Genomic DNA, 26716 nt, shown 5'->3' on the forward strand with positions numbered 1-26716 from the left:
GGGTACAGCATGGAATCAACCACGGGAATAGAAAAAGGTGTGTGTGTGTGTGTGTGTGTGTGTGTGTGTGTGTGTGTGTGTGTGTGTGTATGTGTGTATGTGTTGGCTGCAGGAAAATGGATCACCACGTTACACAAAGCTATTTCCATAAAGGTAAGCATGGTGTATCTCTCTGTGGTTTTGGGTTGTAGACGGTCATAGAAAACCAAGAACATGAAGGTGTGGATAGGAAAGGAAAGAGGAAGAAGTAAGAAGAGTAGAAGAGGAGGTGAATTTGGGCAAAGTACATTGTATGCAATATGGCATTATTACAATGATTCTACTTGCTTTGTCAGATTGATGTGTGCCAGTAAAAACCATAATCAAAACAGAATCTAATCAATCAAAAAAGCTCTAATCAATGAAACCACAATTCTTCACAAATGCAACTGGAAAAAAATACCCACACCATTATGACCATCTAAAATCAAGAATGTAATTTCTATTAAAATAAAATATTAACAAGAATGTTGAAATGAAACCATCCAAATATAACCTTATCAGAAAACTTTAATAATGGCAATGATGGAAATCAAACGAGAAGAAATTATACTTAAATAAAGACAATAAATCCACAGTTTCTTAGACTGCTTGTCTTGGTCTATGAGGCTCGACTCAATCCCTATTACCTACTCCCTTCATCCCCAGAATTAACCTGTTACCCAAATCAGAAGAATTTTAGGATCATGTTAAAAGAGAACGTTTTGTTTTGCTTTTGTGTGGATGTTTCTTGTGTTTGTGTGCCTGTGTGTGTTGTAAATTATTATTTGTTTCACTTTTCATTTGCCTGTTTATTATTTAGAGAGGGAGAGAGAGGAAGAAAGTGAGTGGAGTGGATGGGTGAGTTGGTAGGAAGGATCTGGGAAGTGTTAGGGGAGGGTATGCCATAATCAGACTATATCGTATAGCAAAATACAAAAGCGTAATTATTCTCTCAAAGACTATCATCACTTAATCAAATCAAACCATTGTGATAATTTTAGTGTACTTTGGCAAGAAGAATGTATATGAAGCCCGTTTTTTTCAGTAAAAATGTATTGTATAATTAGAGATGTATGTCTCAATTTAGCTGTATAGGAGCTGGATATGGTAAAAGAAATGTCCTAAAAAAAATCTATGCAATTTTGGAGTCAGAGAATTTACTAATTTTAACAAAATAAACTAAAATATTTCAAATATTAAGTTTCTCACCTTTAGAATTGGAGTTGTGAGGAAAACACAATGTTGTACCCTTTAAACATGAAGGAATGACTCTGAATGAGGTATAATAATGCTTGCCTCATTAGGTACTGAGGATTGATGTCTGCATGCAGGTGAGGGCAGTCTCAAGATAAGGCAAGGCCTGTGATTGGGCAGTGAAAAAGAAAGGCGGGGGCAGAGTTTTTGTAAGGCGGGAGAGATGAGAAGGTAGAAGAAATGAAGATGGAGGAGGAGAAGGACGACCCACCCCCATGTGGCTTTAAATAACCATAGGTAGATATGAATATCATATAAGGGATGGATTATTACAGACAATTTGTCTTATCTAGGTGGGCAGTTTATATCAATATCATCCATCCATCCATCCATCCACACATCCATCCATCCATCCATGTATCTGTCCTCTATCTATCTATCTATCTATCTATCTATCTATCTATCTATCTATCTATCCTACTCATCATCCAACTACCCAGCTCATGAATTCATGAATGTACTTATATTTTCCTTATGCACCCTTGAGAATATATACAAAATTTAGATTGCAACCTATAGTAATAGACAGATAAGATATAAATTGAAGCCATGTTTCTGTTAGTGCGGAAGATATTATTTAATTTTAATGTTTATAAATACTAGGGATAGTGGTGCATGCCTTTAGTATCAGTACTTGGAAGGCAGAGAAAGATCTCTGAGTTTGAGGCCAGCCTGGACTATATAGCAAGTTTTAGGCCAGCCAAAGCTACATACTGAGACTATGTCTTAAAGGGAGAAAATGATAAAAATGTTTATATTTTAGATACAGAAGCCACATACATCCCCCTTTCCACTATTTTTATATGTATACTTCTATAGCTAAATTTCAAGATTGTGGTTAAAGTATAACGTATGAGAATCAATGGAAGTATTTGACCTGAAAGAAGTAACTTGTTGAACATAAATGTAAGAATATTTGTTAGGAAAATGTCTTCTTAAAACAGGAAAACTACAGGCTCAGCTGCTCCTAACTTTTTCCTAGTATGTTTGTTGAATGACTTTGAGAAGTGCTGAGATTCTAACTGCCGACACAAAAGAGACAAGGAGTACGAGTAGCAGAAAAAAAAAAAAAGATTAAAATTTCCTCAGCGTGCTACATGTGACAATTGGAAGTCACAAATACTCAGATAGATGAAAATGGTTAAATAAACTGTAATACACCCATAAACAAAAATGCTGTTCAGGAATATATACCAAGCATTTGTGTGTGAGCTTTGTTTCTGTTGTTGTGCTAAAATACCCTGACCAGTAGGGAGGGTTTATTTTAGATCTCAAATAAACCACCATTCAGTCCATCATTTTCAGGAAATCAAGCAGCTGGTCACCACATCCACAGGCAGCAAGCAGCGCTGCTTGCAACCTGTGCTAAAGCTAGCTTCCATCACTCTTCTTCGGTTGGAGGCCTGGCCCAGGAAATGGTGTCCCTCACATTTGGGGCGGAGCTTCCGCTCATAATGACCAATCAAGACACTGGTTCACAGCTAAGTTCGCAGAGGCCAACCCAATGAAGGTTCTCATTAAGGCTTCATTTGGGTGACTCCAGGTTATGTCAAACTGACATTTAAAGTTAATCAGCACAGTTAATTTACAACTATAATTGTATGCAACATTGGAGCTGATTCTCAGAAACAATTCTGGGGGAAGTAGCAGATACAAAACAATTACATAGTTTACGCAAGTATAAAACCAGATATGAAAACAGCGGCAAACAGGGAGAGTGTGTGTGTGGGCTGACTAGAAAGGAACAGATAAGGATTTTGTGATGTTGGTACTTATTTTTTAATATAATGCTTATGTTCATTCTTTGGGAATTTCAGGCATGTAGACAATGTATTTCGATCATATTCACCCCACCCCCACCCCGGCACCATACATCCTCTTGGCTCCAATACCCACTTGCAAACTTCCTTCCAACTTCATGTTCACCAAAATTTTAACACATATTTTTAAAATGTTGTAACCCACAGAGTCCAGTTTGTGCTTCCCCTGCTGATCTGCCGACCTGGGAGCTGAGTGCACCAGCGTGATGACTTAACGGTCACTGGTGGGTCACTTGGACCACCTGTATTATCTATCTATACATGTGGGATAGTTGATACCTAAAAAAAAAATATTCCCAGGAGCAGAGCCAGAAAAAAAATATAGAAATTTGCATTCTGTCCCTGTCATTTAATAAATATCTCATAAAATTGTCTGGGGCTCATATTTCTGTGGGAAAATTTCCTGCCCTGTTTTTTTTGTTTTTGTTTTTGTTTTTGTTTTTAAATAGGATTGGTTAGAAAAGCCAGTAGATGTAAGATGACTTACAGTAAAGTATTAATATGTGAAAACAACAAATGCTTAGACACATGTCAGAGTTAAACTCACAGCACTGACATATCATTTAAAGTACATGGGGATCCCCAATTTAATAAGCCAACATTTTTATATAACATATAGTTTATATCAAGGATAAAGTACAACTCTGGTCATTTAGGAAACCAACACAGAATTTCTACCTTACTTTCTAAAACAAATGATTTAAGATAAGAAATTAAAAATCTTTAATTTAAACACTAAAGTTTAGAGACTAAAATATTTTTCATAATCTTAAGAGAAAGCTTTTCTAAATCAAACCATTTTCATATTTTATGGTACACATATACAACTTTTATAATAAGCCAATAAAATATTCATAGGGCACATAAATATTCAGTCTTAATACCTATACAATTTTGTTATTTTCTTTGAAAATTCTAACTTAAAGATGATTAATTAGTTATAAAATGCAATAGTCATTATTTCATTTGGCCAAAAGAAAGAAAAAGAAAAGGAAGGAAGGAAGGAAAAAAGGACAAAAATACAGCCTATACTATGGGGCAGGGAGTTTTCCTCAGGTGGAGAAGAAGCAGTGTGTGAAACAGTAACATTCCCAGGCTTCCAGAGGCCAGTCTCTAATGGGAAAAGCAGAGGTTCAACCATACAGTTATTACATCAGAGACCATGATTGGGTGGGCCTGCAGGTGCTAGGGAACAGGATTGGAAGGAATGATTAAGCGGTTGAGATTTTTGGTAGTCAGAAAATAGCTTACTACAAAGTCAACCTTTTAACAAAAAATGGAGACATCAAGAGAAGGTGGTCCGTACTTTGTAGACAAAGGAACTGGAAGGAAACAGCCACAAAGGCAGATATGCCACCCATGTATCAGGACCAGCAAGAAAGCTATGGTGGTGGCACCTGGGCACGTAAGGGAGAAAGTGCAGATGGTGATAGCATATGTACAAATAAATGAGCACATATGTGAACACATATGTGAAAAGCTAAGTAGCCAGCTCTCAGAGGGCCTCAGGGGAGGCTAGAACTTGAGCTTTTGTTCAGTGCAGTCAGTGTCTGAGCATTGACGTTAAGGACCAACATGGCAGGATTGTTTTAAAGCAATTTTTGGGGCTCCCAATTGTATGAATGTTAAAAAAAATTATAGAGACAAAATCCATTTTAATGATAAGGTGGAGAAGACACGAAGAAAACAGTTGCTTTTCTTCATTAGTTATCAAATACATTATTTGCCTCTGGTTACTTCTCAAGATGAGTTTGGAGATTCTGATTTCACACGGAACTTATACAAGGGGTTAAAACGTGAGCAGAAATAAATAGAATGCAAATAAGAAAACAGCGAGTGAGGGATAACAGGATAGGGGAGGGGCGGGCATTAGGAGGGTCCTTCAAGCAGCAGGCACTATGCTAACCAGCTGCTTCACAGCCTGCCTTCCTTTACTGACTGCTCTGTCCCTGTCCCTTAAGAGTACTGGGCATGTGCACAGGTGACAGTGTGATGATGTAGATGCAGATTATGTAAAGGAATGGACAGTCAGTACAGGAACAGTGTCAGCCAAAACTACGAAGAACCTCTCAGTCTCTTGGGTTCCAGTTGGCTAAAGTAACTAAGAATGGGGCAGGGGGTGATGGTGTTATTAATTTTAAAAGTCTGAAATAGGTAGATTATAGAAGCCAGGTCCAGGCCAGGCAGAGAACAACACTGAGTGTTGAGAATAAAACATTCATTCACAGCCTCACACTAGGCTCCCACCAGAGCTAAGGGGACACTGCCGAGGGGTCATAGAGGATGTTTGAGCCAGAGGACATGGAGGTGTGCTATCCTCTGGATATGATGTGGTCATTGCACTTATGAATTCCTAATCAGGATCAAGCCAGTTAATATCCCAGTGTGGATGGGGGGGGGGCTCATGAGGCTCCATCTCTAGCTGAAGAGTCACTGACATTTGATGGAAGCTAGAAACTGGGAGGAGTCCATGTTCTTTCTGGTACATGGGACCTGATAAGTCACCATGCTCAGATGGATGGTGACACTCCTGCACACATGCAGGAAGGGCTAACGGGCTCAGGGGATTATGGGAAATAAAAGAGGAGGACATGAAGGTGGGAAGGGCAGGTATTAGGGAGTCAGGGAGGATGGATTTGGGGTGAATATGGTCAAGATATGTTGTATAAATGCACGAAATTATCTAGGAATAGTTGTGGCGGGCTCTGTGGAAGCATGGGTTGTTTTGTTTGCTTGTTTGTTTTCATAGCTCCCAAATATTTACATTGTGTAATCAGGAGAACCTTGTCCTGGCTATATTGACAATTGGCTGGTAGAGAACAGTTTGGGAGACGTTACGTACCTGAGGTGTGTGGGTGATGAGGGACTCCATCCAGCTCCGCCATCCTTACTACTTGCACTGGATGGAATGAGTGTTTGCAGTCCTAGCCACGGGTGCATAACCCTTTGCACGATGACTCTTTTCCTTGTCTTTGTGTTTCTCTTCACCATAATGCATCAGCTTCAGCACTGCCAGTTCATGACTTCTAATGATCCCCACTGTCCCATCACCCTTCTACCACGGCAATCAAACATTGCAAGTTTGAGCTAGTCACAGAGCTACCCGGGTTTCAGCCCATCTCGGCCTCTCTTTCAACTAGTTATGCCTTCAGACCTAAGCTTTAGCCATGGACTTAAGCGACAACGTAAGAGGAATTTCTGGGCACAGTGAAGTTACTTGCTCACCACTGTGTCATTTTGGCCAGCTACTGATGCTTTTCTTATCTTGTCTAAGGTCTATCTTGGAGATTGTGTCTTTTTGAAATTCCATAGCTTTCTTAGCTTGTTTTCTGAAGGGCCTAGAACCAGGGCCTACAAGTGACATTTTCACAGCCTTGGATCCATATTCTAACTCTCTCTCTCTCTCTCTCTCTCTCTCTCTCTCTCTCTCTCTCTCTCTCTCTCTCTCTCTCTGTGTGTGTGTGTGTGTGTGTGTGTGTGTGTGTTCCAGTTAGTGTCTTCATATGCATGCACTATAACTTCCTCTGTTCTTTGTAGCCCAGGCTATCTTCAAGGAGGCTCTGTCTCCTGAGCATGAGGCTGTGGTGTGTCTCACAATGCTCGACCTATCTTACTTTTTTGATGAGGTTTGTATAAGCCATAAAGGATCTACTTTTTGCTCACAGAGGGAATGAATACTCATTAACTGGTTTTTGGTCATGGACTTTATCATCATACTCTGAGGAGGAAAATAATCTGCAAATCTTCAAATCATGTATTTCCTTTCAACTTTTAATGGAAAACATTGTATCAATATGAATGCAAATATTCTCTGACTGAAGATTTTTGTCACTGCTTACTTTTACTGAGAGACCAAAACAAAAGTTCATGCTAACATAAGAACCACTTACTGTTTAAGACCACTTGTCTCTGGGTTTTTAAGAAATTAGTTCACAAATAATAAATGTTTGCATTTATCATAATTTCCATACCTCCTAGGGTAGATTCTGTGTGGTTTTCATGGAAGAACATTGAAAAGACATTGCCTACTGAACTGGACTCTTACAGAGGGAAGGGATGGTGACTGACTCCTGAGAAGTGGTTTGGGGTTGGCTTTTAGAACACTTGGCTGCAATTAAAAGATGAATGTTGGTGTATACGCTCTGAAGAGAAGTAGACTTTCGGAGGGAGAGATACTTTATAATGTGACATCTGTATCAGAGAACTCAAAAGTGGTGAACAGAGACACAACTCTTTTTATTTCCTGTAACTCTGCAGTTGTTTTTAGACTCCAAGAATGTTTTAACTACTATAGATCAACCGATACTCATAACCCCCCCCCCAAAAAAAAGGAATATAATTCTGTGTAGCAGCTTAGGAATCCAAGGTGGAAGTCTACAGGTAATCTACTTCTATTGTGTCCTTTAAGTTGTATTTAGAAGTAAGGAAGCATTAGGCTTGCAATATCTAGGTAGAAAAATAATGACACAATGGAGAACACTATTAAGCTAATATATTGAATTGCTGAACAAGAAGATCCTCTCAGGGTGTAAGTTGTACTGACTTGAAAACTACATTTAGTATTTAATCTCACACTCCTACAGAGGTGTCCACTCAGTAGACGACCTTGGTTTAGCATACCAAATCAGATGGTATTTAATAAACAAGAAGGCTTAAAAGCAGTGTTATGCGCATAGAAAAGCCGTTTGTGTGCCTTTAAACATTTTTCCCCTGCTGGTGTTAAGAATATTTTATTTTTATTACCACAAGTCATAAAAAATGAAATAGGGCTTGTATTATTAGGGACCCTTGAAATAGAGCTCACATTATTTAAAATGTATTTAAAAGGCCTATCAGGAACCAGTCTTCACGTAAGTAATTTTTGCATACTTTAACAGGTTAATATCTTATTTTGTCAGAATGTTGCTGAGTAAATTCTAAGACATTCTAAAATGTCCGAGATGAAATAAATTACTTTAGATTTCTGATGAGTTTATGTGTCCCATACTGGTTCGTGTTAAGTTTTGCAAGCCTATGACCTCTAAGAACCTTCACTCCAGAAGGTCCTTTACTAAACGAGTGAAACTAATTTACTTTGCAATAAGGATAAGGATTTTCCTCCGAGTGAAATAGCTTAAGTGTCCGTTGGGGGAGTGGAGAAAGCAACTTTCTCCAGAAGGTGCTTGTAAGCTAGTCCAGTACATCACCAAAGGCTCTCTAACCACCTAGCAAACATCTATGCACACTGTTGGGCTCGGCTACTGACCAAGTCATTGCCAATTCTGGCAAGTAGTACCCAGGACCTGGACTTGGAATCCATCCTAGGGCTTCTTGCCATACTCTACCACCTCATGTCCCCTGCTTCGGAGCAAGTGCGGTCAATCGAGGAAGATCACTTACGACTGAGTTTTTCATCATGGCTTTGACTGTGAAGCCCTCAGAAACCAGGGAATGAGGCTGGTGCACCTGGATCGTCTGTTGTGGCAGCAGTTTGGTCCTCTTCGGCATCTTGTCTGGGCATTTGTTTAAGGTCAGGGTCTCTTTTTCTGCCACCATCTTCCTAGAAAACGTCTTGTTCTTATCAAAGGTGTGGTAGAAAAACCAGTGGCTTTTACAGATGTGAGCAGGGGATCGGGAAAAAAATGTAAAAAGGCGCGCTAGTGATAGAAATCCAACCCCTCGTGGTGCCCAGGGTGATCCAGATGTTTGGAAGCACCAAGGTGGAGGGAGTTTAGGGGAGGGGAGGGGCGGGAAGAGGGCTGGGATCCGAGGCTAGAGCCGCTAAAAGCTTCCAAAGGTGAGCCTCCTGGTTGCTAAGCGACTGATCAACACTACGAGCCGCTAGTCCCGCCCCTCCGTGACGAGCGTTTCCGGAAAAGGTTACCCGCGGGGGACAGCGGCACCCGTCTGAGGCTAATCTTACTCGTTAAAACTACGACTCCCAGAAGGCTTAGCGCCAGGGGCGGGTGCGCGTGCGCACTAGGCCCGCCTAGTGCGCGAGGGGAGGGGGGAGGAGGCCTGGATGACTAAACCTGACAGAAACGCTGGTGGGAGGCTCAGGCGGGTGCCAGTGCCCGCGTAGGTCCTGCTCGCCCCGCAGCCACCACCCTCCCGGTGACCATGATAGGTACGTGAGTGCCTGCCAGGTACAATCTCTCCGCGCCGCCCCGGGTCCATGTGTGGCGCCACGTCACACCCCACGGGTCCGAGTGGGATCTTCGGGGGCCGATCCCAGCCACCTGTCAGTGACAGGGCGGAGGGGTGTGCGCCGCGCTCCGCCCGCTCTGTTGGCTTCCTCGGCCCGGGGGTGCCCGCCAATAGCTGGGTCGGGTGTGTGCTAGAGCATAAGTGTGAGTTTCCAGTCCCCACCCCGCCTTAGCCAAGGTTCGCCCGGTGCTCGCTGAAGAGGGCATCTTTCACGGACACCCTCGTGCTCCACTGCGCCCCCCGACGGCGGGGCTCGCCGTGCCGCACCGCGGGGGTGACCAGCCCAGGTTTGTTTCTGTCAAGCTGTCCTTCACTTCAGGGCAAGTTCACACACCTCTAGGACTTTAAGAAAATCTCAGGAAAGCATCTGCCTGGTGGAGATCGCAACTTAATCCGTCAGTTCTGTCTTTTTAAATGTGTCCTCGGGGATATGAGACGAAAGGATAGAAGAGTAGATAACAGCAACCATAACATATCCCCACCCCCAGATTGTAACTGGATGCAGTTTGACTAGTTCAGCTTTGGAAGTGGCCACTAGGATTGTTCTAAGCAGTGTGAAGTAAGAAGGTTGGAAAGATCCTCTCTGGCAGAGATGTTAAATTCGGAGTCACGTTTTGGGTTCTCCTCCGGGCTAAGTAGAAATAAATGCATAGTGGCGTGTAGCGCACATTCCCGTTTGGAGGGTTCGTTACTGTAGACTCGTCCGCAAATGTCGTCCTGAAGATTAGTGAACTTGTTTGTGATATATGCCTGGCAGGTAGTGCACCAAGCATATCTGAAGTCGGTCTATCTAAGATGTGTCCAAGGTGAACGAGAGGTGCATTTATGAAGTAAATGCATTACACTGTGAAAGTAGCCAAGTCTGTTTTAATTCACTATGTAATGTTAAAGTGTGCAGCCCTCCTCTCCTCCTCTTTGAGAATCATGCTAGGCAGCTAAGATCCTCATGGAAGCAGAGGTTCAAGCTAATGATGTCCAGATACTTCTCACTTTGGTAGTAGGCTGTGTGTGTTTTGGATGAATGAATCGGAAACTTGTAAAATGAAGAGAAAAGTATACCTTTTTTATGAATGACACTGAGCCTTTTAAATGAAATTTATTTAAGAGTCATTTGTAAACCCAAATTTGAACTGAAACAGTGAGAACCAAGTGGGACAGATTAGGAAAAAAAAATTACAGATTTACAAGAAAGAAATATCTCATATTTTGAAGGCAATTATACACGTTTAGTTTCCTTCAACTTAATCTAGTTCATGGGTGACTTTGATAAGCAATTATCCCCTAAGGCTATATACAAAGATAGGAAATGAAGACCTAGAAATAATCATTTTATAAAATCTCATAAATTATTAATTAATAAGTTTAGGATGGAACACATTTAGGCAGCTTATTTAGATTTACATGGAACTCTCTTAATAAGAACTATGCCATTTGGACGTTACAATTAAATCAATTAGTGATTAAAAAAAAGAGAAGGGAAATAAAAGGCAAATTTAAAAACTGTTCTTTCTTTGGCTATTCTTTGTACAGGGTGAATAAGTGTGCATTTCAACACAAATGATTAAATCCTTGTCCACTGCCTCAAGAAAAGGAACTTCCATTAAAAAAGAAAAACTACATAAATAATGTTATATAATTTTTTGTTTAGCTAGTTGTATTGCCTATTAATATTGGTGGCAGTATTTTAATAAAGTTATGAGTTGCCAGGTTGGAGGCTTGGGTGTGGTGACAGTGCCTGAAGCAGGTAAGAGGGAAAACAATTCCAAGGAGGCTCTGGAGGAGTAGTTTTGCATTCTTCTGACTAATCTTTGATCAGGAAACAAGGCAGATGGTAATTACCCAGAGACCTGCTGCAGAGCAAAGGACACATAAATAGCTCCAAGAACTGAACAGTTTCTTCGACTTCACAGCATTACTGAGGGCTGGGGCCTTCTAGACTTCTACTCTCTCCCTCTGCAGTATCTTCCTAGTGAAGGAAATACTGTGCTCTACCACTGAAGTGCTCGATCTGAGAAAAATCCTGTGGCTTGACTTCCTGGCCAAATAGGAGGAAAGGAAACTAATACTTTATTACCCATAAAATAATTTTCCTTTTATTGTTCCCAAGTAGAGGGTTCCCTTCTTGTCATGGAGATGGCTTCAAAAGTACTTACATCTCCCACTTGGATTATGATTGACATGCTAAATGCCTTGACCCAGAGAGACTTAAACCATAATTTTATTGAAGTTAATGAAAAAAGTCAGCCTTTATGAGGCATGGAGAAGGGTTTCATAATAATGAAAAGTAGAATAGAAAAGCTTCAGAAAATTTAACTGAGAAAAATGTAATTTTGAGCACCTCTTTTAAAACTTTTTTTAAATTAAAAAAAGTGAGCACTTCTTTGTGTTTAAAATTGATTTTTAGTAGTGACAATTGTGAATTGTTCTAAATGTTCTATATATTTAGGCATTTGATAATATCAGCTATTAAAGTACATGAGTACCCATACAATTGGAAAAGAAAGTTCTTAAGTTAAAACCCAGTGTTGTAGAAGATTTTTAAAGTAGGAATGTAGTTTAGTGATAAATTCTAGGGTGCAGAAGACCATGGGTTCCATTCAAAAGTGTTTCTTAATTGATTAAAATACTACTTTCTATATCTTGTTTAAAATCATTTAGAGAACTTAACTGTTTGCTTATAAAGATCACATTAATTCTCACCTATTCTTCAATTTTATCAGATTTCTTAGTTAGGAAAGTAATTTTCCTTTTAAATAAAGTTTCAGTAGCCCTAGGGCCTTTCAGTGTGCATGCTACACAGGTGTCTTTGGGGTCCTGTTCTCTCTGACAGTGTTAGCATGCATTTATCATCACTTGGCAGCAAGTGCTTTCTTTTTAAATTGTCTTTTCCATAGATAAAGGGTAGAACATTTTGAGAAGGAGTTTTAGGAAAAGCCATTCATTTTATAATGATTGAGTTTTACAAAAGCAAATTCCAGGACTGAGCACTGGCTGGTGCTGTCACTAGGGGCCAAGGATACCAGGATAGAATAAGCAGAAAAAAATGCTTAGTCATTGTAGATATTTCATCTCTGTTGACTGTTGGCCGACGTCTCGCTTTGTTTTAGAGCTGGTGTGTGGAGAATTTCGAGTGTTGGAGTTCGTAGGTGTAGTGGAATGTACTGTGTGCTGCCCCTTGTGCTTTTAATAACCTTCGACGAAAGCAACCCTACCTCTAAACACTGTTAGTGAGGAGGTGCCCTTGTGTCACAAGATGGGTTCTCCAAGACCTTTGAATAGAAGAGTTTAGATAATTTTATTCAGTTCTCTTTTGGGTCCAAAGCCTCAGAAAAAGCTTTATACCTTTACAAATGTTGGTCCTCTTTGTAAAGGTTTTTCTGAAGTCTGCATTTTTTTTTTTTAAATCCAAAGCTCCTTGACTTGAAAATGATACATTGAAAGTACTTGGTGGTAAGATATGCAAATCCACCCCTACCTCTAAAGCTTCTTTGAACACCCCTCCCCCAAAAAAAGGAAAAAGAAAAAAAGAAAGAAAGCGAGCACAAGTTCTCCTTATTTCAAAGTGCTTAATATTCATGAACCAGGTTCAATGCAAAACGCTTTCTTCTGTTAGCTTTCAGTTCTTTGATCAATGGAAATTGTTTCTTACCTGCTGTTTCTTCAGCCTTTAATTGTAGCCCAGTGCTTATTCATTGTTTCTGTTTTAATTTACATTTAATGAGCTCATTTAAAATTTTTCTTTGTAGTAGTCCGAATGGTTTCCTTCCCAACATTTATAATATTAAAGACTGAGGCATCTGACAGCTAGCTGATTTATATTTCAGACCTCCAGCCCCTACCTTTCATGGCTTATTTACTTCACCTTATGGAGGAGAACTTTCGTTAGAAGGAATGCAGTTGGCAATGCTGTTTCCCCTAGTATTGTTTTTCCTGGTCATCCAGGATTCTACACAGCTAATCCAGTCTCCTCATCCCCCCACACTCAATAGCATCTTTCTTTCTTGAATAGATGTTTTAGCTGTCAGTGATCATTTCAGTATCAGTTCTTTATTAAAGTAGTATGTTAGGTTGGACAGGAACGGTCTGTGTGTGTGTGTGTGTGTGTGTGTGTGTGTGTGTGTGTGTGTGTGTGTGTACACGTGTGCACACACATTATTCTCTAGGACACAGAAATAGGAGACCATTTATCCCCATGAGTTGTGATTTCCTTGGGCTGATGAGACGTGTTTGTGGTACAGAGTTTACCTGCTCCCTTAGAGAAGCAGCGTGTAGTATTTATGTATTCATCCTACCACATGGGAATTGTGTTCTGCATTCGACTTAGTTTACATTTAATTTTTATATATGCTACAGAGAGAATGAAGGTCTAATGTCAGCCACTGTTCACTCATGCTCATTTATAAATTGATGCATGGCCTGATATGTAAGCAAAGAGATTTCTTCTTTCATTGCGATGTCTTCCCTATCTTCATTTGTCTTTTCTTCTTCTTTTGGATGTATTGTAGATGGTATCTGTCATATCTTACACCAAGAAAACTTTCCGTCAGACATTTTTCCCCGCATCATCTTGATTTCAGAGAAGTCGCCAAACAAACCGCTTGTCAGTTGTGGGCTACTGAAGTTTTGCAACAGGTCCACTTGGTTACCTTTATAGGCCTATAGTTTATTGCCTTAGTTAGGGTTCCTGTTGCCGTGATAAAATACCATGACTAAAGCAACTTTCGAGGAAAAGGTTTATTTGGCTTCCACTTCCACCACAGTGTTCATCACTGAAGGACGTCAGGGCAGGAACCTGGAGGCAGGAGCTGATGCAGAGGCTGTGGAGGGTATTGTCATGTGCCTGGCCCCCATGGTTTGCTCAGCCTGCGTTCTTCTAGAACCCAGGAGCATACCAGCTCAGGGACAGCACCGTCGAACATTGGGCTGAGCCCTCCTCCATCAATCACTAATTAAGGAAATGCTCTACCAGCATCCCAGTTTTCTTAGGGTCCCCAAAGACAATGATGCCCCAAAGTCAGCTGGAAGTAATCTGAAGACCTCACTCCTGCCCCACCATCATCCATTCCTAGTTCCTCGTTTTTAATTAAAATAAGAAGGGAGGAATGTCAGCTTGCAGGAAATTCCCCTAGGCGCCTCCCAGAGCCCTAGCAATGGCTTATGGCACCCTGTGCTGCTATTACCTGCCTCCGCCAGGGACATGTGGCCTGGTCTATGAAAGGACTCCTCAACACCTCAGTTCTCTCTCTTTTCCTCTCTCTGTTCCCAAGTACACACGGCTGGTCTCTCTTTATCCCTCTTTCTGTCCTTCTGTGTCCCATCTTTGTTGTTGTAAAAATATAAAAATAAAAAGTAATGGTGGTCTTTTACCCCGCTAGGTCCGCACGGCGGTGCCCCAAGATCCTTCTATCCTGTACCTGCCCCTCACCTGTGTTTTACAAATTCAGTGGGGAGGTGGTTCTGGTGAAGTCACCGGAGTTCTGAGTATTGACTAGGCAGCTGTCCTTGGGCAGTGGGATTAGCATCAAAATACAGATAACTCCAGGGCAAACCACAACACATCTTTCTCCCCTCTTGGCTCTTCTCTTATCTGTTTACCTTCTCCAGGTCCTCTCTCACCCCCTTCCCTTCCCCAAATAAACCTACACACACACACACACACACACACACACACACACACACGAAACAAAGAAAGAAAGAAAGAAAGAAAGAAAGAGAGAGAAAGAAAGAAAGAAAGAAAGAAGAAAGAGAAAAAAGGAAGGAAGGAAGGAAAGAAAGAGAATGCTCTACAGGCTTGCCTGATCTTATGGAGACTTTTTTAATTGATTAATTTTAATTGATTTCATTTTTCCCTCTTCTCCGATAACTTTAGCTTACATCAAGTTGACAGAAAACTATCCAGCACAGGTATTATGCCATGAGCTTTATTATGTTTAGATGTGGGGGAACAGTTTCTGGAGTCTAACTTTCAGGGTCCTTCTCTGTTGGGTCAACTCATTGTCATACTTATTTGCATAATCATTTAGTAGGAATATTTCTAGCTTCTCACTCAGTTTAAGCATTTTATAACTACTAGACTTGAAAGTATGGAGGTCAGGTTGATCAGAGAAGGGAGAGTGATGCCTTTTCAGGTTAGATTTTGGAAGAGGTAAGTAATGATTTTTGTCTCTAAGAAATGATAGGATGAAAAATATTAGTGATTCAAGATTGATAATTGTATGTGAATTATTAGTCGTTTAAAGGATTTATTTTAAAAGTTTTAGCATAATAACATAGTTGCTATAACTGAAAAATACATAGTAGTATTTTTTCTATATATGAAGTATCAGAAAATATATTCCCAAATTATTATTTTGGAGCTGTAAGAATTTTTGGAATTCTATTATTCAACATATAACATTTAGAATCACCAAATAGCAATATGTTATGAAAGACCATTAAGAATAAGACACCTGGGGCTGGATAGGTGTCCCAGTGGCTGTGAGTGCTTGCTGTGCATACTTGTCTGAGTTCCGATCCTAGCTTCCATGTAAAATGTCAGACAGGGCCCAATATGTGCAATCCCAGTGCTATGTAGTTGCTGTGCGTTGAAGGGAAGAGGATCACTGGTGTGTACTGGTTGTTAGTTTAGTCCCAGGTTCAATGTGAACCCAATTTCAAGGAGATAAGGCAGAGCAAGTCCAGCAGGACAACTGGCAGTACTGTCCATGCAGCTGTGCACACACTGCAAATGTGTGTGCATGTGCATGCATACACACACACACACACACACACACACACACACACACACATGTGCTCACACATATGCACACTCTCAGAATAAAACAAATGTACCATAACCGTAGTATGTATGTACTTACCTTTCAGGGCAGTTTTCCCAGGTGGCAATAGAACATGTGGATGCTCTCCTGTGCTAAAATACAGTTGTAACTGTGTAATTTGGTGAATCAGGTTGCTTATTTGCATCCTGTAGAGAAAGGGAAGCTTTGCTATACTTCTCACAGGAAACATAACTTTACATAACAATAGATCATCAGGGAAAAGGAGCAAATAAGCATTTCATGCATGTTTTGCTTTCTGATTGAGTTCCCTGTGAAAATTAGACACTTAATGATAGAATAACATAGTCTTGCCTATTGTAAATACTAACTAATCTGACTTGTTGAAAATTACACAAATTTAAAAGTAAACTTTAGTAGAGTTGAGAACAATGTTGTAGCTTAATTTGCTTTGGTTTTAAAGAATGTCTGTTGCATGTAGTTTTCACTACTCCTCTTAAGCTCTGGAAGGGGCCACACTACTACCTCCACCCCTTCTCAGCTTTCCTTGAATCCATAGATAAAACACACACACACATACAGTTGTTCATTTTCAACTCGCCTTCTTGGCACAGTTGCTGGGTGCTACTATCTCCCGCCTGCTCTAAACTTAAGATACATCCTTGACTGCCCACCTGTAGGAGTGGCCTGACTCTGCCTGAGACCTCACAAGACTGGTCACCTTTTCTCTCTCAGATGTGTGGTGAACTCCCCTCTCTTCTCCATGAGTCTCCCTTTTGCCTCTAGGACCTGGAAGTCCTGCCTATCCCTTCTGTCTAGCAATTTGCCCATGGCTGCTTTACTGACAGATCAAGAACCAATTGTGGAATAGGACTTTAGCATCGGTACCGCCCCTACAAATGTTAGTGTAGACTTTGGGTTTAGGAAAGAGTGTTTTCTGAAATATATTCTATTTTCCATTATTAATCATTTTAGAAGAAAGTCTAAACATAGTGTGGGATATAGTTTTAAAATAGATGCAGAATTTCATTTGTGAAAAAGATTCTTTTCTTTTTGAAAAAGAAAAATCTGAATGTCCACTGTTTATTTAGACCTCCTTTTCAAGATGTGGCAGGCACAGAGGCTGCACTCCAACAGAGGAAAACAGAGGAAGTTGTTCTTACTGGATATGCTGTGTTTGTATGTGGTCAGTTGCGGATCCGGCCGAGATGCTATTGATTTCTAAGCCCAGTGGGCTTCTGAACAGTAGAAAAATAAAGTAGACTTCAATTAGAGGGGCCTGTGAGTGAGATGGAGGACTCGTTAGCAGGGCCTGGCCTGGGGAGGGCCAGAGTGTGACCATAAGGAGCTGAGGAGGAAGTGGTATGAAGAGAAGGGAGAGAGCAGGGCATCTCAGAGAAGTTCTCCTTGTCATGTTGTGAAGGCCTTTCTCTAAGAAATGGGAAATTGCTTGCCCTTAATGCCAGGAATGGATTTAAAAATTTTATATACAGAGATAATTTTGGCACAAGGGCCATGTTGATTCTCATTTACTTACTTTTGGTTAACATCAAAATCATGACCATGCTTTATCAGAACTTTATGCTCTACAGGTTAGCACGCTTGTATTTTGGTGAATTCCAGCAGAAGAAGTGAACTTTGACAATTGCAGAGGTTCATGATCAGGTTCCTGAGTCAGATATCTTCTAGGATAATAGCTGAAAGTGGCTCAAAGGAAGGAATTGATTCCTATTTGAGAACAAGGGGCTGGAGAGATGCCTCAGTGGGTAAAGAGCTTATCAAGCAACGTGAGAACTTGGGTGCCCATATTAAAGATTAAAGCCAGACTTGGTGGTATACCCCTTCCAAGGAGCTGAGGTAGACCAGGACAGGCAGATGTGTTATTCAGCCAGCAAGCTAGTTCAGAGGAATCAGTAACCTCCATGCTTACATACATACACACACACATACACACACACACACACACACACACACACACACACACACACACACCCCAGAAGCTAGATTTGAATCAGTTACACTGTTTCCCACTCAGGGGATATATGATATTGAGACAGATAGTACTTTGATGTCATCAAATAAACTTATCCTTCAAGGGTTTGTACATTTTAGATTTTTGACATAATCATTTTTCTGCTAAGTTCTAAAGACTATTTCTTTCTATTTTGATGTTGTCTGTTCTTTCTTGATGAAAGGTGTATGTTTTTACTTAGGAGATATCTGCTGGGTGAACGGCAATAGGCATGAAAGGAGGGGAAATACCATGCTTGTCTTTCCTTTCTCTCCTCCAGTGTCCCTTGGAAGCACCCACCCACGGTTGATCCTTGTCTTAGCTAGGTTCAGCATCATCTCATTTATCTCTGTATTCTCTAAGCCCAGAAGCATCTCCACGGGTACCAAGGTAGGGAAGGAAAGAATAACTAATAGCCCGATCTGATTAATGCTAAATACATGTAATATGTTTCAGGTTCATTTAGCTTAGGAGGATTTCAGTCTGCCACATTGTCCTGTGCAGAGTAAATTGGAGCTTGCACAAGGATGCTTCTTTCTTTCCTTCCCTGTCCTTTACTGTTGCTTCTCCTTGGTGTTTCTCTGGCACTAACCCTTAGAGGAAAACCATTAAATCATTTGAATTTTTGATGACGCTGGCATTTCCACCCGCTTACTCTATGTACGATGCTTCGAATATAAATTGCACAGATGACTCGTCTCTTCTACCTTTAGCTTTTAACTTCACATCAAATACATTTTTCCTTCACTGGGGTTGGTATTTACTTGTTTCCCTAGTGTGGCTTTTCTCCATGGGAGACTTTCAATAGAAACATATGCTCAAAGCTTCAAAGTAATTACAATATCACTAAAAGCTTCATAATCATATTACTGAAACTAAATGTTAAAATTTGATTTTCCTTGATTCAATCATTTCAATAGACTTCTGGCTGCTGCATGATTTATTGAAGAAGCATGGCAGGCCAAAGTCAAGGGGTGCTTAGAGTGCCTAAAGCCTTGCAGAGAAAACTTCCTGGCAATTTAATTTAGGCAGAAATTTATCTTAATTATTCTGAGGTTGTTTTTAAAAGGAAAAACAATTATTTTCATGCTTTTAGTATTCGGCTCTTTCTGGTGACATCATTCTGTCCTCTCCAAGGCATAAGGATCAACTTTCTAGGTCTTTCTCATGCACACGCACACACACGCACACAGGAGAAAGGGCACTGCCTGATTTCTCTCGTAATTGTTCTAAGATGTTCCTTCAGATCATTTAAAAGACAGTTTCAACTTTCATGTTTTCATTGGGAATTCTGCCTGGTTTTGAGAAGCTTGCTTCTGTTTACCACGAGCAAACACACCTCCAGCAGCGCCTTCACATAATTAAATAACCCAACATGCAAACAGCGTCACTTCTCTATTTCCTATGATATGGAGCATTATAAATAAACATAGCTACTTTTTCCTCATTGCTCACAGGGGGCTGAGAAAGGATCATCCATCAAGCTCATGTCTGGTTGTTCTGAAAACCATTCATTTTTATCTTTAACGAAGTCGAGATTCAAGTGAATATGAAATTACCTTGCAAAATGACATGAATATTCTTAATTTTTAGCCCAAGATTTTTTTAAAGAAAAGTTATATATATTGCAAAGCAGTAAATTTAGAATAATTTTCAATCATGTTTGCTATCTACTCAGCCAAAAGTGGATTTTATAGTGAAGTATTATACCTTTTGCTATTAATCATTCAAAAAGTATTTGGTGGCATTTGATTCTTTTTATTAAACTTCTACAGGTAAATTTACAATCCTTAAATAATTAAGTAATTTGCCTTTGTAGGATTTTTGACAAAGAAAATAAAATCAGTTTATTCTCTGAATCTGGCATACTTTCTTGTCTCTCCCTTTAACAAATAACAAATTTTATAAACAATTCCTCCAGGGGGTAGATTTATTATTTGCTAGATTGTTTTATTATTCTTTTAAAAATAAAACTTGGAGTAAATATTCATATGTACTAAATCACTGCTCCTACCATGCTATCACATCACAGTATCTTATACACATAATACTTCTCTACATATCTGGAGCAAAACTCTAGTAAGATTGCCCCTTCTCATAGTTTTTGTCAGTTGGCACAAACCTAAACATACCTAGGCAAAGGGAATCTCTACTGAGAAGTGCCTCCATCACTTTGGCTTATGGGCATGGCTATGGGCATTTTCTTAATTGCTAGTTATATAGTTGTGCCAGCCCAGCATGGTCATTGCTATCCCTGGGCATAGGAAAGATAACAGAGCAATCTAAGGTGCGCAACCCAGTAAGCTTCTTTACATGCTTCAGTTCCTGCCTTGAGTTCCTGTCTTGGCTTCTTCTGATCATGGACTGTAACCGAATAAAGCCTTTCCTCCCCACGTTGGTTCTTGTCAATATTTTATGAAGCAACAGAAAGCCAACTAAGGCTTTCACATGTTTGTCATTACTCAGAAGGAACTGGAATTTACCTGAGAAATCTGTGTTATGGTTCGATTCTAGGCAGTTTTGGTTCTAGAAGATAAAATGTGACTGGATTTTGATTTTTTTCATCTGAAGAGGTTTTTTGTTCGCTTGTTTGTTTTTTAATTAACACGAAACATCCAGGTAAAATAGTTCAGTGTTAGTACGTCTGTTTATTTTACATTTGAGCATTCATTGTGGGAGTAAGCACCTGCATGTGGCTTTATATTATGCATCAAAAGTGTATTTTACATCAAGGATATAAGGCAGAACTCTTACATTTTTGGCCTTTGAATGAATCCAATAACATTTTTTTAATGAAGATTCAGTACATAGGTAAGAAAGCAGACAATCTGTTTCTTGTTCTATATATTTTACACTGTTTAGAGTTAGTGTCCAGAAGCAAGGAATGGTGGGTCATACCTGTAATCACCCAGACTGTTAAGGCACAAGAACTGACATGAATTCCAGACCAGTCTAGCGTTCAGACTGAGATGGTCAAATAAACAAATTGACAACAACAACAACAGCAGCAGCAGCAACAACAACAAAACAACAACAACAACAAAAGCTCTGTTAACAATTTTTAAAGGAATCAGCTTTCTGCCTTTTGCAGTGTATTGAAAATATTTTAATATGGCAGTAATATGACAGAAGTAATTGTGATAGTCTCTAGATCAACCCAAAGATAACCAGGCAGCCATTTTTGTCTTCGTCATTCGGACTGAATAATCCTTTTGCAATATATCTTCCTTCTCTTTCCATGGGAATCACAATAGATTAAGAATAGTTGTACATTGCTTTGGTCTGAGAGTATCTTTTATTCTTTTAGAATTATAAGTTATTGAATAGTACAAAGTAAGAGCTTAAATACTTAATCTTCCCACAACTTAATTTAACAGTAATAGTTATATGTTAGCAAGGTGGACAGGTACATTTCTATAATATACTCATATATGCATATATATGTATATGTATATATATGTTTACTTTAAAGCTTAATGCACTTTTTATGAATACATAGCTGTGTTGCTTAAAGAAGTATTTTTAAGGTAGAAAAATCTCAGCACTTTGCTCCATCCAGTGATACAATCATTTGGTTTTTTTTTCCCCTCCTGTGGTAGTGAACTAATAGAGACATTTTCAAGTTCCTTCAGCAGATTATGAGCAATATTATCAGAACACTACTCCGCATGGAGCTCTTATGTTCTCAGTCATTGTTTACTCGGTGACCCGGATATTTATATCTCTGATGGATTTCCTTCACTTTCACAAATTGGAGAGAAAATGGATAGGTAAAAATAATGTCTGATGACTGTCTTGTTCTTAGGTTGTATATTGTGTTCCAAGTGCTGTTCCTGATTTATGAGACTTAACTTTTACCATGCCTGTGATACTGTCTCTGTTCTGGAAACCAAAGGACTTGCTCAGAGGTCACAGCTAGTCTGTGGGTACATGACTCACTCCAGGTCACATGACCTGGGCACTGGACCACCTAGCTATTCAAGCTTTGTTCTTCTCTTCCTTTTATTTCCCAGGTCTCTTATTCCTTTTCTTAGAGCTCCCCAATCCCCTTTGTAACTCTCAAATCAGTTTAGAGGCTAAAATAGCAGATGAAGCTAAAAAGTTTTTTTGACTTATAACAATTTCTTCCAGAATTATCTTGTTGAAAGTAAATAGCCCATCTGGCTTCCTTTTCTCACAGAGCAAAACTCCTGAGTGAGCTTTGTGACTGATGCTGGCTGGATTCCATGAAGCGCGCCTGTTGGCCCTAAGCAAGATGAACACAATCTGTTTCTTCTATTTCTAATAAAGGAAGAGAGAGCCTTCATTTGCCTCCTTAATTCATGGCTTGGATTTTATGTCCTTTTGCACAATGGCAGCTTTCTTGCTGGTTTTTCTTTCCTCCCGTTTCTTTCTCTTTTCTTCAATATTCAGGTAAATTTGAAACTAATAATAATCACATTTCAATACAAGTACATTACAAAGAAGTCACATTAAAACTTGTGTTTTCAAACCATAGCAAGAAGTTTTTAGCTGCTTGACTGCCATTGATTAGCAAGAGCTGGAAGGATGGTTGAGAAAGTCCTGTTTCTGCTGCCTCATTCTTTCCTGATCTCTAAATAAATAGGAGTGTTTAGCCTTCTGTGCCAGAGTCCATGGGAGTACCACAGCCAAGCTCTGCACACTGTGAGAGTTTACCCCTAAGTACCTTAATTTAGTACCTGAGTTTACTTCTAAGAAGCAGCAGGGACTATCCCTCTAACCCTGATAATTATCTTCCTATAGAACTAACCAAGGTTTACAGAATAGAAACATAAAAATTGAATCTGAATTCTCCTTGGCCAAGAAAATCATTTTCTTCTTTCTGTGTTGTTGAGTAGATAAGAATATTGTGATTTTTATAAGCCATAAAAAGCATTTTTACATTGTCTTACTTTTAATTTTTCTTATGGACTAGAGTTCATGAAGTCATGCTGTGTTCTTTGATGTCTTGCCATGACTGAAAACTCCTTTCTACATCTTGTTATTTGAGTCATAAGTTCATAAAGCCAGTACCTTTCTGGTGTTATTTGCTAAATGCCAATCCACAAATAGGCATATTTTGAAATAACTTGAGGAGTGTGCGTGTGCGTGTGCGTGTGCGTGTGTGTGTGTGTGTGAAGCACTTGATCAATTCTCAAACCAGAGAATGTTTCTTTTTATAGAATTATAATGAATTTCACTTGATTAAAGGGGGCCTATAATAGAAAATACAAGACCTACAGAGCAGTAGGTTGCAGTCCCAGGATATTTGGACATCTGTCATAAACTCACACCTTAAAATGACAATGCAAATTGTCATGATAGAGCTGTTCTTCTGGGAGAACACAGGAGACCTTTACGTGAGGGGCTGAGCACAATCTAAGGACGAGCCTCACCCCTCATGTCTACTTCCACAGCCCAGCTGTTTCCTACATCCCACTTCAGACTGCTAGCGTGTGTCTGATGCATGGGCTGGCATCATACACGCTATAAAAAGAGGAGGAGCCTATTTTTACTGCTGACTAATAACATTTCTCTCAACTTTGACATTTAAAACTTTGTGATGATGATGGTAAATTAAAAACAATAAGGAACAAATTAATAGGTATAATTTTACATTCTGAAATGTTGTATGATTTTATTTTTCAGTGTTTATGTTTACACAATTGGCAGAAGCAATGTAGTTATTTGGTTCACTTCAAAGTTGATTAATAAGGGAACTTAGATTTTTTTTTATAATGAAAATAAAGCCCAAACAAATGAGGTTCTTTTGTATTACAATTCAAATATGACCAACTTTGAATACTATAAGCTAGTGCTATATGCTACAACTTAACTCATCTTCCCTTTACAATAAAGCATATCAAGGCTTATCTTTTAGATCTAGAGCACAACATTGATTACTCAGAAATATTTATAAAATATAACATTGAAAATGTTCTTAGATTATTCTCTGGGAAATGTCTGGAACTGAAAATGTATTCCTATTGAAAAGATGATATGGTTTCAATTTAACAAAATAGTCCAGTGAAGCCTCGTTTAACTATGACTAATAGCTCTAAATAGGCTGAGGCACTCATCTGTTTTACTAGCTGATAGGAAACCTAAAATATGAGACTAAAGCCCTGAAATTGGCTTAGTTTCTGAAGCCCATTCTTGTAAGAAGTCTGGGATCCAAGTGGTAGAGGATGTTCATAGGGAGGGAATGAAGGGGTCAGGCATTGCCTTCTTACAGGAAGGGTAAGGCAGTTTATACTCCAGAGTACCTCAGGGTACACATTTTAGTCATAACCTTCTGCAGACTCTAAATGTCTGCAGACTCTTGTGCCTGTGATTCATGGTGGTAGACCCTTCTTGCCAATATTGGGGACATGGCTGACACTGGCTGTCCTGTTAGTTGTAAGAACAGTGGCTAAGCTCACTGTTTGACTCTCAGAAACTGAGGATACCCAATTAAATTTCTAGGTCCCAATTTTTAAGTCCAAAATTTAATGTATCTCTTGTCCACCCCTTAAATAAGGCCTTTGAGGGCTATTCTCTAGGAAATCTCTTGAACTCAAAATATATTCCTATTAAAAACATTTTAAGGTTTCAGTTTGGCCAGATAGTCCAGTGCTTTGTAACCAAGTTTAAATATGACTGAATGGGCTCAGCAAAAGGCAGGTCTTCTTAATACTAGTCTACAAGTCCTTCACTTGAGGCTGACATTTGGTTCAAACCTGAGCATAGTGAATTGGTGAAAGAGTAAACACAATCAATAAGCTCTGCATGTACCGGGAGTGGAAACAATGGTTGTCTTGTAGGGAAAATCTAACAGAAAAGCACTTGGCATTCACTGTGTGTGTGTGTGTGTGTGTGTGTGTGTGTGTGTGTGTGTGTGTGTGTGTGTGTGTGCATGCGTGCGTGTGTGTTGGATTCAACTGTTAGTAGATGAGCAGGCTTCACCCATTGCCATCTATTTAACAGTGGGCCAGGACCCTCATAATCACTGTCTTTCTATGTATAAAATAGGGTCACATTGCCTACCTTTTAGTAGGTTATTAGCATGGAATACAAATTCCTTAACCCATTCCCTGACACATAGTTAGGCTGCTTAGGTTAGTTCCTGAGTGTATGGGAAACACATGGAAAAACAGAATAAATTATAGCAACTCTTTAGTATATTTCATATACTACCGAGAATGCATTCTGTTTGTTACATTTCAGATATTTAGAAATATGTTTTAGGCTTACTCATAGGGTTAAAACAGAATCAAGCAATAGGATATAAGTTAATTAGCATACATTAGAGGCAAGAAATAAATATAAAGTGTGAATGTAAATTACTATAAAGATAGCATTGTTATAATTTTTACATTTTTCTCTTAAATGTAGAGATTTATTTTATTATGGTTAGTAGCCTTCATTACAGTACTAAAATATTAAGATAGGAAATATACTTACTGCGGGTTCTTTCTTGTAAATCTAATACTGTCTTAGTCATAGTACTATTGCTGTGTGGAGACACCCTGACTAAGACAATTTGTAGAAAAGATTTAACTTGCTTAAAGCTTCAGAGGGTTAATCCATCATCATAATGATGGGGGGAGAATGGCAGTGTGAAGGCAGGTGAAGTGTTGGAAAAGTAGCTGACAGCTACATCCTAATCCACAGATAGAAAGGAGAGAGAAGAGGGAGAGGAGAGGGAGAGGGGAGGGGGAGGGGAGAGGGGGAGAGGGAGAGAGGGGAGAGAGGAGAGAGAGAGAGAGAGAGAGAGAGAGAGAGAGAGAGAGAACCTCATGTGGAATTTTTGAAGCCTCAAGCCCACTTCCTAAAACAAAGTCATACCCATTCCAACAAGACCACATCCCTCGTCCTCTTTTTTACTTATTGAAAATAGATTCTTTTCTCATACAATATATTCCAACCAAGAGTTCCTCTTCCTCTACTCTTCCCAGAAATCCCCCCTCCACCTCCTCTCTCTCCTGGTTTCTACTCTCCCTCATCTTTTTTCAGAAAAGAGCAGGCTTCTAAGAGACAACAACCAAACACAACAAAACAAAGTACAATAAGATAAGGAAAAGGTCCACACACTAAGGTAGAGCAAGATAACCCAACAAGAGAGAAAAAGTCCCAAGAGCAAGGAAAAGAGTCAGAGATACACCTATGACACAAACACCAAGTTAATGGCCACAATGTATAGCAAAGGACCTGGTGCGGACCCATGCAGGCCCTGTGCATGCTGCTTCTGTCTCTCTGAGCCCATGTGTGCCCTGCTTACTTAATTCAGTGAGGTGTGTTCTACTGGTGTTCATTATTCCCTCTAACTCCTACAATCTTTCTGCCCCCTTTTTGATGGAATTCCTTGAGCTCTGATGGGAGAGTCCCAACAGAGATGTCTAAGTAGACACTATAATGTCTGGTTGTGGGTCTCTTCATCCACTCTGCTGCTGGGGGAAGCCATTCTGATAACCACTGGACAAGGTGCCAGTCTATGAGTAGAGCAGAATATCATTATTACATTGCTCTATCTATCTATCTATCTATCTATCTATCTATCTATCTATCTATCTATCTATCTATCTATCTATGTTTGGTTCTACTCTAGATCTCTGGTCTGCGTCGTCTCCTGGATATCCAAGCAGTGTCAAACCTGGCCTCCCTCTCAT

The 26716-nt window shown here is 39.6% G+C and overlaps 2 protein-coding genes across 3 annotated transcripts in view; one reads left to right on the top strand and one right to left on the bottom strand.

Annotated features, from left to right (window-relative positions):
- The window catches only part of LOC116893513 (parkin coregulated gene protein-like), a 60798-nt gene extending 51948 nt beyond the window's left edge, over nt 1-8850 (bottom strand). The window contains exon 1 of the mRNA XM_032895246.1: nt 8475-8850. Within this exon, the coding sequence (XP_032751137.1) occupies nt 8475-8630 (156 nt within the window). The 5' untranslated portion in view covers nt 8631-8850. The remainder of the gene's footprint in view (nt 1-8474) is intronic.
- Nucleotides 8851-9087: 237 nt separating this feature from the next.
- Prkn (parkin RBR E3 ubiquitin protein ligase) overlaps nt 9088-26716 on the top strand; it is a 424783-nt gene continuing 407154 nt past the window's right edge. For both annotated transcript variants that reach the window (XM_032894705.1, XM_032894704.1), the window contains exon 1: nt 9088-9201. In XM_032894705.1, the coding sequence (XP_032750596.1) occupies nt 9195-9201 (7 nt within the window). In that variant the 5' untranslated portion in view covers nt 9088-9194. The remainder of the gene's footprint in view (nt 9202-26716) is intronic.

Source organism: Rattus rattus, chromosome 2, assembly GCF_011064425.1.
Source record: "Rattus rattus isolate New Zealand chromosome 2, Rrattus_CSIRO_v1, whole genome shotgun sequence".
In the NCBI taxonomy this organism is placed as follows: domain Eukaryota; kingdom Metazoa; phylum Chordata; class Mammalia; order Rodentia; family Muridae; genus Rattus; species Rattus rattus.